This window comes from Mastigoproctus giganteus, chromosome 3 (genome assembly GCF_048544385.1).
Source record: "Mastigoproctus giganteus isolate SK-2022 chromosome 3, ASM4854438v1, whole genome shotgun sequence".
NCBI lineage: Eukaryota > Metazoa > Arthropoda > Arachnida > Uropygi > Thelyphonidae > Mastigoproctus > Mastigoproctus giganteus.
Genome location: NC_143577.1, coordinates 30,440,313 through 30,456,199, shown reverse-complemented (window position 1 = coordinate 30,456,199; position 15,887 = coordinate 30,440,313). Strand labels below are relative to the sequence as shown.

Here is a 15,887-nt window from a genome sequence, read left to right as displayed (position 1 = left end):
TATTCTATTGATTAAGAAGATGTATCTCTAGCCTTGCATCTGAAGTATAATACATAAAAAATCTTCTGTTGTATCCCTGATTGTGCCAGATTACAAACAGAATATTTTTATTATTATATTTCAGGTATAAGGCTAGAGATCAGAAATACATGCTGTTCCTACAAAAGAATGCTTTGAAAATATGCAGGAGCTTTTAAAAAGTATTGTCTATGATAAATACTTGTGGAATATTTGTGATGAGCTGAAAGTGAGTGAATGTCTAGGGATGCAGTTAGGCTAGACCAGAGCTTCCCTAATTTTTATACCTTATACCCCCCCTCTCCCTCAAAATATTTTATAAATTTTATGTCCCCTTCCAGGACAAGTGCAAATAAACAGATTTAACAATTTAGCTGACATAAAAAATACATATTTTTATACATCAATATATATTTCAATAGACTTCTTCAACATCTTCACGACACTGTACTTCAGCATGCTTGAAATGGCATTTGTAATTCTCCCCACTCTCTTCCAAACCATTCCAAACATTTGGCACAATCAGTCAGCATCCATTCACTGTCCAACTCCAAACTCACAGAACCAACTTTTCTTTCCCTTGTTTACCCCTTCTTACTTCTGTTTTCTGGAATGACTTTATTATTATTATTATTATTATTACTAGACATATAGTGCAAGGAAGCCTGAGGCTTATGCTGCACTAGCCAAAAAAAAATTCCGAGTTACCCTGAGAGAGAGAGAGAGAGAGAGAGAGAGAGAGAGAGAGAGAGAGAGAGAGAGAGAGAGAAGAATGATGATATCCATCTCAGGACTCTGGATGTGCCAAGCCCATACTCACCAGATGTAAGCCCCTGTGCTTTCCTTCATATATATTTCCCAAAAATTATATCTACATAAATTGAAGTTGGGGGTTTCATTAAAAAAAAAACAAAAAAAAAAAACCAACTTATAATCTCTAAGATTGACATAAAATATGCTTCATACCTGGATTGTTGTTGTTGTTATTTGGTTTTTAGGAGCATTAGCAACTAAATCCATATTGCTCCGGGAATATGCGGTAGTCATTCCCTGACCTTTCCACGGGCTCGAACCCAGTCTAATCAAGAAGCATATGCTACACACTGCTGCTCCTTCCCACCTGGCTACGGAGGTGCCTTCATACCTGGATTAGTTGGACAGATGCAGCTACCTCTTGGAATTTAACTTATCATATTGAGGTTTGAATTTTTAAATGGGCACTAAGTACTGTATGATAACTGAATTATATCAATCAAGCAAAGGATTTAAAAAAAAGTTTGTCCATCATGCAAACAATGTGTTCCCCAGAAAATTAAGTGAACCCTGCAGGGGGGAGCACATCACACACTTTTCAAACCTCTGGAGAGAGCCTAATTCCAGAGGAGAAAAATGTGGTGAATGCAAACAGAGAAATTATGGCAAACAGGAAAAAAGCCTCCTCTCCACTTTAAATTGGACCTAATGAAAAACTTTGTAAAAGCCACAAATATAGACAACTTGTGAATTTTTATATTGAAAAAATAAATTAAAATATATTGAAAAAATAAATTAAAATAAATAATTGAAGAAAAATCAAAGAGTATACTTTCATTAGCCAACAAACTAGAAAATTTATGCAGGACAGCACATTTTAAACTACATTAAATCTAACTGAATTAAATAGCATAGAACTCTTTTAAAAGTCACTAGACAACGAATTAAAAATTTAAATGCAAATGAAGAAATATATCTTTAATAATATATTTCCTGTATATGCATTTAGATTTTTTTTCCATCATATCTGTGTGCTGTTGGCAGTGAACACTGCAAATGGTTTTCATGGAATATCTGATATGAGAAAAGCTTTACCAGGGAAGGATGAATCGAGATATGCTGCCAACTGTTATTGGGTGCTAATCAGAGTAGCTCCAGCCATCAGTTATAAAAGGAAAAAATGATCAAAAATATTTTGCATTTAATTTGCTTACATTATTACTTGCAATAAAATTTTAAGTTTAGTTTATTTATTTACAGGTACATCAAAAATCTCAGAGGAAAAAAATTTCGGAATACAAAATTATATCCAATTTAAATGGAAACTTTTCCCTGGCCTTTTTTCATGGCAGTTATATCTTACTACCAGTGTTCATTCATTTAATTGGCCTATTAATTTAAAATTCTTCTTAAGGCATACCATTAAGTAAAAGAATAGTAAAATGAGACTACTACATAAATTAATATTAGAACAGTTGGTAGCACTTTGCAGCAACTCACCATTGCATGAGAATCTGATTACAATATATATTGTATCTACATGTATTGCCATACTAATACATTGCTATATATTTTTATGAGAGAACTATTACCAGAGGTATATTTCATTAAATTAAAATGACTGAAGTCATTTTAATTTAATGAAATATATATAGTATATATGAATACTATATATATATAAAATTAATTTAAATAAGTTCATGACCTACACAGACATGAATAATAATATTTTCCCAGTTCTCAGTTAAGATGGTGATTACCATCTTAACTGATTACCCACAGACTGGAGATGTGCAAATGTGACCCCAATTCACAAAGGAGGATCAAAGGCTGACACAAGTAATTATAGACCTGTGAGTTTAACTTCTGTTCCAGGAAAATTAATGGGGGCACTGGTTAAAGAAGCACTGCAGGATCATCTAGACAAGACTTCAGTTATAGCTGGGACACAGCATGGTTTTGTTAAGGGGAAGTCTTGCCTGACCAATTTGATTGGATACTATGATGCAGTCACAAAAGAACTGGATGCAAGGAATAACTTTGATATTATATACTTGGATCTTAGAAAGGCTTTTGATACTGTTGCCCATGGAAGACTGCTGCACAAATTGGAGCAGTGTGGCATTGGAGGCAAATTGCTGCTATGGATAAAGGGGTGGTTGAGGGGGAGAAGACAGAGAGTGCTAATCAATGGACACTGCTCATCGTGGACTAATGTTATTAGTGGAGTTCCTCAGGGTTCAGTATTGGTCGATACGAAGGTTGGCAGGGTTGTCAAGGACACTACTGACACTATGCTGCTGCAACAGGATCTGGAACAGTTGAGCAGATGGGCTCAGAGGTGGCAAATGAAGTTTAACATTGACAAATGTAAAGTACTACATATGGGAAACAGCAACCCCAGAGCAACGTATCAACTCTGTGGTACTACACTGATAATGGTAGAGAATGAAAGGGACCTGGGGGTGGTTGTTCAGGCAGATATGAAGTTCTCTAAGTTCTCTGAGCAGTGCAGATGGGCTGCAAGAGTAGCTCATAGTGTATTGTCAATGATATATAGGAATTTTTCTAGCAGGGATAAGGAGGTGATTATTCCCTTGTATAAGGCAATGGTCAGGCCACACCTAGAGTACTGTATACAGGTCTGGAGGCTTCATTTCAAGAAGGATGTAGAGCTGCTGGAAAGAGTACAGAGAAGGGCAACAAGATTAGTGAATGGAACAAAGGGGTGCTCTTACGAAGAAAGGCTTAAGTTTTGCAAATTACAGTGTCTGGAGACTAGGCACCAGCGAGGTGATCTGATAGAGGTGTATAAAGCCTTGAATGGTTTGAGCATGCCCAATGCTGATGGGATTCTTCCTCTTGCTCAGAATAATCACCTGAGAGGGCATAGATTCAAATTGAGGAAAGACAGATGTAGGATAGACATGCAGAAATTTGCCTTTAGCCAGCAGGTGATTGGTTGGTGGAACAGACTTCCATCCCTTGTCGTGGAAGTTGATACCCTAAATAAGTTTAAGGCTCAGCTGGACAGGTATTTCGAACGAACAGAGGGGTGAAGTGGAAGTGGTTATTTTTATTTTATTTTTTTATTTTTTGGCGGATGCTGCATAAGCTTGCTTTCTTGCATCAAATGCCTCTACTAATGCTAATGCTAATGCTGATACAGTTGTAATTAAATTTACAAAATGAATGCAGGCCAAAGCATAACCAGGATGTACCAGCATTTAGAAAAATTAACATATAGAAAATATGAGTAAAATCACATACTACTGTTCAGCAATACTTGACAAAATTATCAATTAATTTAAATTTTTTTATTATTTTTATTTTTTATTTTTTTCTTTAATTTAATTTGTTCAATAGACTCAGTTTTAATAACTTGTGCTCCTTGTATAGAGAAATTAAAACAAAATGTTTGCACCAATCCCGATAATGTACAGGTTGAAATGATACACTTATCATTATACAAAAATTTCACTCTGCTCTTTTAAACTTTTTTAATAATATTTCTGAGCCCCATCCTTTCTGAAGACCAAACAAGGGATGCATAGTCAAAATCATATAATCATTTTATGCATATAGTCATTTTATATGCATTTTACATGAACTTAGTTTCTGTATATTGCTAAAAATTTCTTACTTGTTCCTAATTTCTGAAAGCTTTCTTGTATTAATTTTTATTATGTGATTCTTAAATGGTACCTATTTAGAAAAGCATATGACAATATAAATACATTCACCTGTCCTATTAATTAGGTTCCTAACATTACAACTGTAAGAAACTAATTTAATCCTATTAGTTAGTTAGTTATTTGGTTTTTAGGAGCATTAGCAACTAAGGCCATATTGCTCCGGGATATGTGGTGGTCATTCCCTGACCTTTCCACATCCTCTGTATTTGGTGGTGACAGGCTCGAACCCCGGTCTAATCAAGAAGCATGTGCTATGCACTGCTGCTCCTTCCCACCTGGCTACGGAGGCGCCTTTTTTAATCCTATGGTGATCTTTACAAGTTATATGTACATTTTTGTCATGATCTATTAGAAGCATTGCACAGATTCAGCTTATCAACCTATCTACAGATTCATGTAAGTACAAACAGTCTTGCATAGATTCAGTGCATCTACAGACTTTTAAATCATCTTCATAAGTTAGCAAGTAATTCTGAGTGATTTTTTTTTGGAATATTATATTACTATGGAAATTTTAATGCTATGTCACTGATGAAGATTACAAAACAATAGAGGTGCAAGACAAATTTTACTGAATTACTCATTCTCTCAAAAAAATCTTCTGATGTAGTTTTTACTTTATCTGCCACCTTTCTGTTTAAAGGCTAGTAAGCCATTTTAGACCATTTCTTTTAATATTGTACTGGCTAAAAGTTGGGATTACAACAGTGCCAAAGGCCTTTGAAAGGTTAAAATAAATTACATCAATTTGTAACCCTTTGTCCAAAGTATGCCTGATATAGGCCAAATTCAACTGTGATGGATATTTCCTTATATATTCTTAAAGAATGTTTGCAATAAATAAGACTTGCTTATTTTTTGCTTGAGAACATATTGGCCTAAAAGCCCAGAGTTGTTTTGCTTTTAATTACCTTTTTTGAATAATGTAATTATAAATATCTGATTTAATTTTATTGGTACGATTCCAGATTCAAAGGAAGTCCCAATTAAGTTTTAAAGGCAGAGAATATGAGTTGATGCTGAAAGGCTTATGTAAAAAAGACTCCATAATGAATTATACTGATTATATGTGATAAAATAATCAATAATTTAACTCGTCAGTATAATTTTTTTTGGTTATCTTGGCTATTTTCAATAAAAGGTTTTGAAATGATTTCATCAAAAATTGATAATAAAATTTCAAAACCTTTGTTTTCCTTTCATTTTTACTTAGACTGAAGTTAGATGAATAACATGAGTTCCTATTATAATGACGTCTGTAACTTCTTGTAAATTAATAATTTTCAAAATAATGTCAGTATTTCAAAATTGTTTCACAGATAGTCATAGAAGACATTAAAAAGCAATTTGTTGAGGAGTATATCTGGCCAGCAGTGCAAGGTGGTGCAATTTTTGAGGATCGTTATTTGTTAGGAACCTCTTTAGCCAGACCTTGTATTTCTCATGCTTTAGTGGAATTAGCTAAGAAAGAAAAAGCAGCTTATATTGCCCATGGAGCAACAGGAAAAGGAAATGATCAAATACGTTTTGAATTGTCTTGTTATGCACTTTTACCCTCAATTAAGGTAAGTATTATTATGAAAATATTAGAGATCCATTTTTCTTTCTTGAGTTGAGTTTCAAAGAAAATGTTCCTTAAAAATGCTATTTTAAAATATAAAAATGAAATTATTTATGTGTTTTGTGCATCAGTTTTTTTTTTTTTTTTTCTATCCGATGGTTGTTCATCTTAACTCTGAATTCTGTACATCTCTGGTTTTTGAATACATAGAAATTTGCCATTGTTATTTTCATTAGTATACTTTCTCCATTTTCTCTTCTTATTTCCATTTTCTGGACATGAAATCTGCTTTCGACTCAGTCCAAATAGCACCCCTTCTTGCCTTACTTGAGAGATTCTACGGGATATCTGGAAATATGCTCGAGATCCTCAATAATTTGCTATCTAGGAGAATGCTTCACTTCAAAGGCGATGGCATTACAGTCACTAAAAGTGTCGAAGTAGGGATCCCACAAGGTGGTTCTCTCTCAGCCTTGCTATTTTCAGCAATATTTGTTCCACTAATGGATCAAATTCCAGCTTTCCTATTGTATGCTGATGATATTGTATGCTACTTGCCATGCAAACGCCATGTTGGTGACTCACAAGAAAGACAAACCTCCTCTGAATCTGTAAACAGCTACCTAAATACATTCTGTAAGTATGCTAAATTTTTTGGCCTGTCAGTCAATCCAGAGAAGTCAAACTATCTCATCTTTACGCCAAGTCGGATGACTTCTACTGCATCTTCTCTACTTCTGGAATTGGCAGGAAATGTTCTGACTCCCACAGACAGTGTCAAATTCCTAGGAGTAATCCTTGATGCCAACCTCACTTATAAAAAACAAATCCAAGCTCAGTATTCCAAAGCCCTGAGAGCATTCTGGGGAATGAAAATTGATCTGTGCAAAACGCACAATAAGCAAATAATCAAGAAATACCTCGCAACTTACTTCTGTAGTGTGCTCTCCTATGCCATGGAAGTTTGGTCAGCGGCACCACCCACCAGCCTCAGGAAACTATGGGGCCTCGAATTCTGGGTGCTGAAGTGGGCCAACTTGTGGTCGCACCAGATCTACACAACATCTAAATCTACTCTCTGCTGCAACCTGCAATATACGCCCATAGTCCACAGAGCCCATGTGCTAAAAATAAAATCATTCCTTCATCTGTGCTCAGCTAAGCAGGATCACATCAACATCTGGAACACAGTTGGTTGGCGTTTGCCAGGCAGACATCTCCGTAGTACCCCTTCCTTGTGCTCAAGGCTCCAGCAGTTACAGAATTTCAAGAGATACTTCCCTAATGTGACTCTGGACACTCTCAACTTGCTCAACATCGACATCGACCTGTGGACTTTAGACAAGGCATATCGCGATGGCATCTTGTCCTATCTTGCTGTTTGTAAAGGACATTTATGTAAGTGCCGATCTTAGTTAACTGATGTCATTTCATGTTCTGCTCAACTTGTAGTCCTTTTTCGCTGTAATTACTATTTCATTCATTTTTACATTTTGATTATCATCTTTGCTTTGATCTATTAATTATTATTTAGTTATTATTATTATTTTTTTTTTTATAAATCAAAATCACTTGTATAAACAACAAATTGTAAGATTCCTCTGGCTTTCTGTGTAAGGAATCACTATTGTATAAATTTTATGTTAATAAAGAATCTTATTATTATTATTATTTTGAATCAACCTTCCTTATTTCTAAATGGTGATCTTCATACCTCTATACCATTGGTATTTTGTCTCATCTCTTTCATATCTGTGCTCATAATCTGTGCATGGATCCCATCATGAATACTGTGAATGTAAGAGTAAAGTATCAAAGACTGATGGACTATGGCAATGGATCTTCACCTTACAATGAGTCTTCACACTATTGTCCTATGCTATAAAAGGACAATAATATTACTTCTCATCACACTGTTGTGTATATATTTAATCATCTTCCTATGTAAATTTGTTAATGTTTCTGCTCTTTAATCACATGGTCGTCTAATTTTTAATAATACTGTGTTCTATTTTTTTATTTCTTTAGTTTTTATCATTGTTATTCATTGTATTATGTTATCTTTTCATGTAAACCCCTGGCTTGTAGCCATGAAGGGTGAAGGGTATTGTGGTGTATGGTGATGTGCCTTGCGTATATAATAAAGAGTTCTTTTTCTTATTTACTATACTTCTAGCATTAGTGTATAAGCAAGCAAATCTGTGTTTATTTGTAGTTTTAGTTGCTCTTACACAGCCCATGTAACTGCTGGTCCCATGTGGACCTCTGGCAGTTTGATGCTCCCTTCCTGCTTTTCAAGCTACTACTTGTTAAAATAGAAGCAATACAAGTATCAATTCAACCTCTGCCTATGGCTGACATTAAATTATTAGGCTGTGTATTCCACTCCAAAACTAACGGTTTCCAGTTTTCTGACTCACTCAACACTGCTTCAATAGAATGAGCAAATATCCTTGCATCCCTTCTCCCATCTCTGTAATAAAAGTTCTCTGGGGCCTCATCAATTCGTTGATGAGGCTCTCTTCATAAATTCTCTCTTATTGTATCATAGAAGGGAGTTTTCCATTCCTGCTATTGCAATGTTTATGTTGGCAATGGCCAACTTTACTTTTATATTTAACTTTATAAATATATAGATAAATACAAAAATAAGCAAGTCTGCATAATTAAGATGCTTAAAACTATTCCTTTACTACAGATTACAGTGTTCGTTAAGTAAAACTTCCAGATTGCTACAAAAAAATTGTGCATGTGCGGTAGATGGTTTTGTGTGAAACGTCCTTCGACTGCAACAATACATATATTTGTATTGTTGCAGTCATATGACAAATACTTGTATTGTTACAATCATACTATTCAATAAATGGCTACAATCAAATGGGCAATTAGGCTATTGGCTTGAATTTTGCTAACCTCTTCCTAAGTATGTCATACCGGTCATGAAAAATGCATCATGCACTCTAATTATACTACTAGTGAGTGCTCGGCACAAACTAGTAGTGGGAGAAGTGCCTCTGGTGGAAGCTGTGGATGATGTCACTTCCACGATGCATTTTTTGTGACCAATCAGATTTATTCGGTTGAGTAAATCCTGAGTAATGTCCTGAAATGGCCCTTTATTCCATTCATTAAGTAAATGAATGGAATATCATGGATATTCCATTCATTAAGTAAATGAATGGAATATCCATGATACCATTGAAATGTTTGGAATAAAGGAATTCAGTAATTCAATTTAAAACTGTACACTTTAAAAAAAGTTCAGCTTGTAAAATTTTTAAAATAATGTGTGGGCTATGAATAAAGCTCAAAAGTGAATGAATGAAATAAATTTTATATAGATTTGATGTCTTGCCACTTTCTTATCAAGTACTAGGTGTTTCTTTATTCAAAAAAGCTTGGAAAACACTGCTCTAGATGTTTGACTATTGACAGACACTTTTCAGTTTGTTTAGACACACACTGCAAAGCAGTCTGTCTAAACTGTTTAATTTTGGCATTTAATTTTGTTTTGAAAATTTTACAAGCTAAACTTTTTTTTTTCTTAAGAAGTGCCCAGTTTTAAATTATTGATTGTCTTTATTTCAAACATTTCACTGGTATCATGAAGTACCGAGATGTTCCTGTAGAGTGAAAATCATAAAACTAGCGATGTAGTAGCTAATTGGTCAGTAATGTGCACGCGCACACACACACACACACACCAATTTGTAATAACTGAGAGCAAAGTGAAGGAGAAATTGTTGAAGTTAAACATAAGAAAAGCACCTGGGGTGGATGGGATCTATCCAGTTATATTAAAGGAGGCGGCAAAGCAACTAAGCAAACTCTTAGCCATAATTATGAGCGCCTCCTTGGACTCAGGGGAGGTTCCCACAGACTGGAGATGTGCAAATGTATCCCCAATTCACAAAGGGGGATCGAAGGGTGACGCGAGTAATTATAAACCAGTTAGTTTAACTTCTGTTCTGGGTAAAATAATGGAGTCACTGGTTAAAGATGCATTGCAGGATCATCTAGACAAGACTGCAGCAATAATTCAGACACAGCATGGGTTTGTTAAGGGAAAGTCTTGTCTGACAAATTTGATTGGTTATTATGCTGTGGTTACAAAGGAACTGGATGCAAAAAATAATTTTGATATCATATATTTGGATTTCAGGAAAACTTTTGACACTGTTGTGCATGGAAGACTATTGTACAAATTGGAGCAGAATTGTATTAAGAGTAAGTTGCTACAATGGATAAAAGGATGGTTAAGTGGGAGAAGTCTGGTGCAGCATAAGCCATAGGCTTTCTTGCACCATGCGGCCGTTACTAATACTAATACTAAGACAGAGGGTGGTAATCAATGGGTGCTGCTCTTCGTGGACTAATGTTATTAGTGGAGTCCCACAGGGTTCGGTGTTGGGTCCACTGTTGTTTTGTATATTTATCAATGATATTGATGAAGATATATCAGGCTTAATGTCCAAGTTTGCAGATGATACAAAGGTTGGCAGGGTTGTTAATGACAGTAATGGCAGTGTGCTACTGCAACAGGATCTAGATAATTTGGGCAGATGGGCTAAGAAGTGGCAACTGAAGTGTAACCTTGAAAAATGCAAAGTACTGCATATGGGTAGAAGTAACCCCAGAGAAATGTACCAACTGTGTGGTACTACACTTAAGGTGGTAGAAAATGAAAAAGACCTGGGGGTAATTGTGCAGTCAGATATGAAGTTTTCTGAGCAATGCAGACAGGCTGCCAGGGCAGGTCATGGGGTTTTGTCAATGATATATAGAAATTTTGCTAGCAGGGAAAAGGAGGTGATTATCCCTCTGTATAAGGCAATGGTCAGGCCACACCTTGAGTACTGCATACAGGTCTGGAGGCCTCATTTTCGGAAGGATGTAGATTTACTTGAGCGTGTACAGAGAAGGGCAACAAGATTGGTGAGAGGAATGAAGGGATCCTCTTACCAAGAGAGGCTTAAGTTCTGCAAATTGCAGTGGCTGGAGACTAGGCACCTGCGCGGTGATCTGATTGAGGTGTATAAGGCCTTGAATGGGTTGAGCACCCTGAATTCTGATGGGATCCTTCCACTTGTTCAGATTACGAACCTAAGGGGGCATAAATTCAAATTAAGAAAAGACAGATGTAGAATAGATGTGTGGAAATTTGCCTTTAGCCAGCGGGTGGGTAATTGCTGGAACAAACTTCCATCTGTCGTTTTGGAAGTTGATAGGTTGAATAAATTTAAGGAGGAACTGGACAGGCATTTGGAGGGAATGGTGTGATTTTTTTTTTTTTTGGCTGATGCTGCATAAGCTCATACACATGCTTTCTTGCATCACATGCCACTACTACCCCTGCCCCCCCCCACCCCCCACACCATGGTTCATGACTACTAAATATGATTAATCATTGTATTCACTGTCAAAAATAATTGTAAATTCTTCTGACCTAATGGTTATTGTGGAATATAAACAAGAACATTACTAGTAAGAATTTGACTTTTTGTTTATACAAAAATTTTTTGAAAATGAGAATGTATTGCACTTATTACAACATAATAAATTTTATATCTTTAATAAAATTTAGATTCTGGCACCATGGCGGATGCCTGAATTTTATGAACACTTCCAAGGACGTCAAGATCTTATTAAATATGCGAAGGTATATTATATTTTTTTAATTCACGTTATATTTCTATTTTACATTATACATTTTACATTATATTTTTAACTTTACTATATTTTAGAGTTAAAATTCTTGTAGCCTTTTTAAATTTGTGTGTATGGTGCATGCAATTTTTATCATTATTATTATTTTGTATGTTTTTTTAGGACCATAAAATACCTGTTCCAGTAACGCCAAAAGCTCCATGGAGCATGGATGCTAACCTTATGCATATCAGGTAGTCTTTAAAACTTTCAGTTTAATAATTTTCGTTAGTTATAATTATGCTGTTTGTACTATGATTTAGAGGGACAAATTAATGGTGAACTAAGAGTTCAGGAAAAAAAAAATATGGGGATGAATATTCAAAGCTTTTACCTGATGGAAAAGAACAAAATGCTATTTATTGCATTCTTGCTGTAAAATTTAATGCTTAGCAATTATAGTACCAAAGTTAGGGAAAAAGAATAGGTATTTGTTGACTTTTTTTTTACAAGAAAAGATTGGAGTAATAATACAAAAGAAGTATTAGTATTAAAGTGGCAGGTAATGCAGAGAAGCAAAACTTATTGTAGTTTTTTTCCATAAAATCAAATGTTAAAGGCTAACTTTCTCATATCCAGTATACAAATTTCTTTCCTTAACCTGGCAATGGTTGTATCCCTGGTCACAACAAACACAGTCACATAACCCCTGATGGTGCCCAAGTTTGTTTTTTATTTCTGGAAATTTTTTTTTTTTTTAAATTCTGTTTTTTTTTTTTTTTTTAATTCTGACTATAAATGTTTTAATTTTAAGTTTTACTAATGGATTGCAATACTTATTAAATTCAAATTTTTATTTTTAATTGAAAAATTTGAAATGTTAAGAATGTTCTTTTTTTTTCATGTTATTGTCATCAAAGCAAAACTTTTATTAGTTCTGCTGAAAATGAAAAAAAAACAACTTAATCATATAAATCTAAACATGTCATTAGTAGACACTTTTATTTTTTAGTTTAGAAAGCTATTAAGAGTGCAAAAATTCCAACTTATGCATGTGCACATATTAATATGTTTTCTTAAAGAAATAAACAGATAAATAATAAAATCAAAACAAGAAACCATTTTACATTAATAATAATAATAGAATCCAGTGGCAAGTCATAGACCACCACCTCACTCAGCAAATAATAGCACATTATCTCGTCAACAGCAGTGCAATGCTTGGAGGCCATCCACACAGCATCCACATGCTTTGCTACTGTAATAGCCACTAGGATCAATGGAAAAGAAATGAGACACCAGAAGAAACAAAAAAAAAAAAAAGAAAAAGAAAAGAAAAGAAAAAAAAGGAACCGGTCACTTGGGAAAGAAGGCTTCAGCAGAAGATAGAAGAATTAAGAGTCAAGATAAGGCACCCAGAGACAATTCCAGAGTTTCTTACTCAAGGAATCGCATACCCGAAGGCTAAGGAACAAGAAAGATATAAGATACAGACAAAATACAGGCTGATCACCTGTCTACCAATGATCAGAGCCACTGCAAGGGAGTAGGCTAGGTAAGCGTCACTTATGGGCAGTAGTTCAAGAGGGGCCCAAAATTTTTTTGATATTGTTTTCTGATTGGTTAATGCTTATCAGTATTCAACATTTAGGGCAGCAAATTTTATTTTGCTTACTGGCAGAACATAGGAACGCAGCACTACTGTCAACGATGTATAAGGTCCTGACCAGCTGCATAACCAAGAAGATATCAGACCACTTGGAGAGCTAGGAAACCATGGCCAAACAGCAGAAGGGATGCAAGAAGATGGGCAAAGGATGCAAGGAGCAATTAACTATTGATGTGACAGTTACAGAGCAAGCCTACAAGGACCACCGCAAGCTGTACACAGCCTACATCAATTACCACAAGGCCTTCGACTCCATGCCTCATAGCTGGCCATAGAGATGCTGCAGATCTACAAAGTCAATCTGATGGCGAAAACATCAGATTGATATTTTCACCATCATAGACCAATCCCCAACAGTAGAGGAATCTTTCAGAGAGAGAGAGATGCCCTGAGCCTATTATGGTTCTGTCCAGCACTCAACCTGCTATCCACCATGCTCAACAACAGCAAGTATGAATGTACCCTCAAAGAAGGAAGGAAGAACCACCTGTACACGCTCTCTCACCTGATGTACATGGATGACATCAAGCTCTACACGGCAACCAAGAAGCAACTCCAGCAGCTACTCCAGATCACCAAAGAATTCAGCAGTGATATCAGGGTGGAATTTGGACTAGACAAATGCAAGACCCACAGATTGCATTAGGGGAAATTAGTCAGCTGAAACTACCAGAGACGTGGTGTCACAAAGATATAAGGAATGCAGAACTGGAATTTGGGGAGTACAATGTGTACAGAAAGGATAGACAGGACAGAAAGGGAGGAGGTGTTATGCTGTTAATTAAGAAAAACATAAAATCAAAAGAAGTGCATCCAGTTGATATAGATGGACAGTGCACTGTTGAGTCAGTTTGGTGTGACATAAGCACTGCAAAAGCAAAGATAAGAGTAGGAGTGTGTTATAGGCCTAATGACTCGAATGAGTACAATGAACAATTGTACAGAGAAATAGAGTGGGCCAGTAAATCAGAATGTCTTATAATGGGGGATTTTAACTTCCCAGATATTGACTGGAACTTGTGGGTTGGTCACTCACACACTAGTCAGACTTTTGTGGATTTATTGGATGATTGTTTTCTGCAGCAGCATGTTCGAGAGGCAACCAGAGAAAGTAACACTCTTGATCTGGTTATCAGCAGTGATCATTCGTGTATTAAGAATTTGCAGATAAAGGAACCACTAGGTGGCAGTGATCACAGTGTGCTGAAGTGTGATTTACTCAAAGAGGTAACTACCGTCAGGGATAAAGGAAAGGGTTTTTGCTTCCGTAAAGGGGAGTACAGTGGTCTCAGACAGTTTTTAAATTCTGTACAGTGGGATCGACTGACGATGTTACAAACAGTAAATTCTAAGTGGGAAGCATTCAAGGAATTAATCGTGGAAGCTACTAGACTTTTCATACCGATGAAGAAATATTGTTCAAGGTTTAGGCCTAAATGGTTATCAAATGAACTAATGAGACTCGTGACAGAGAAGAAAAATGCATGGGATGCATATAAATTATCAGGCGACGCAGAAGCCTGTAGCAGATATAAGCTAGTCTGTAATCAGGTCACAAAGGAGGTTCGGCAGGCGAAGGCGGATTACGAGAAATCTTTGGCAAAAGATGCTAAGAAAAACAGCAAGGATTTCTTTACTTATATAAACTCTAAAAGGAAGGGGCTGAATATGATTGGTCCACTTGACATCGATGGTTCGACTGTTGATGATCCTGCTCAGATAGCAAACAAACTGAATGAGTATTTTGCATCTACATTCACACGTGAGGAATCATTACAGTTTGAAAATGGAAGAAGGTTATCAAATTGTAGCAGTGTGCTTAATGATTTTGTAATAACTGAGAGCAAAGTGGAGGAGAAATTGTTGAAGTTAAACATAAGAAAGGCACCTGGGGCGGATGGGATCTATCCAGTTATATTAAAGGAGGCGGCAAAGCAACTAAGCAAACCCTTAGCCATAATTATGAGAGCATCCTTGGATTCAGGGGAGGTTCCCACGGACTGGAGATGTGCAAATGTATCCCCAATTCACAAAGGAGGTTCGAAGGGTGACACGAATAATTACAGACCAGTTAGTTTAACTTCTGTTCCGGGTAAAATAATGGAGTCACTGGTTAAAGATGCATTGCAGGATCATCTAGACAAGACTGCAGCAATAATTCAGACACAGCATGGGTTTGTTAAGGGAAAGTCTTGTCTGACAAATTTGATTGGTTATTATGATGTGGTCACAAAGGAACTGGATGCAAAAAATAATTTTGATATCATATACTTGGATTTCAGGAAAGCTTTTGACACTGTTGCGCATGGAAGACTACTGTACAAATTGGAGCAGAATGGTATTAAGGGTAAGTTGCTACAATGGATAAAAGGATGGTTAAGTGGGAGAAGACAGAGGGTGGTAATCAATGGGTGCTGCTCTTCGTGGACTAATGTTATTAGTGGAGTCCCACAGGGTTCGGTGTTGGGTCCACTGTTGTTTTGTATATTTATCAATGATATTGATGAAGGTATATCAGGCTTAATGTCGAAGTTTGCAGATGACA

At 35.9% G+C, this 15,887-nt stretch overlaps 1 protein-coding gene across 1 annotated transcript in view; it reads left to right on the top strand.

Annotated features, from left to right (window-relative positions):
- The window catches only part of Ass (argininosuccinate synthase), a 73,415-nt gene that overhangs the window by 11,778 nt on the left and 45,750 nt on the right, over nucleotides 1–15,887 (top strand). Inside the window, exons 4-6 of the mRNA XM_090369227.1 lie at nucleotides 5,786–6,031; nucleotides 11,612–11,686; nucleotides 11,857–11,927. Coding sequence (XP_090225353.1) covers nucleotides 5,786–6,031; nucleotides 11,612–11,686; nucleotides 11,857–11,927 — 392 coding nt within the window. The remainder of the gene's footprint in view (nucleotides 1–5,785; nucleotides 6,032–11,611; nucleotides 11,687–11,856; nucleotides 11,928–15,887) is intronic.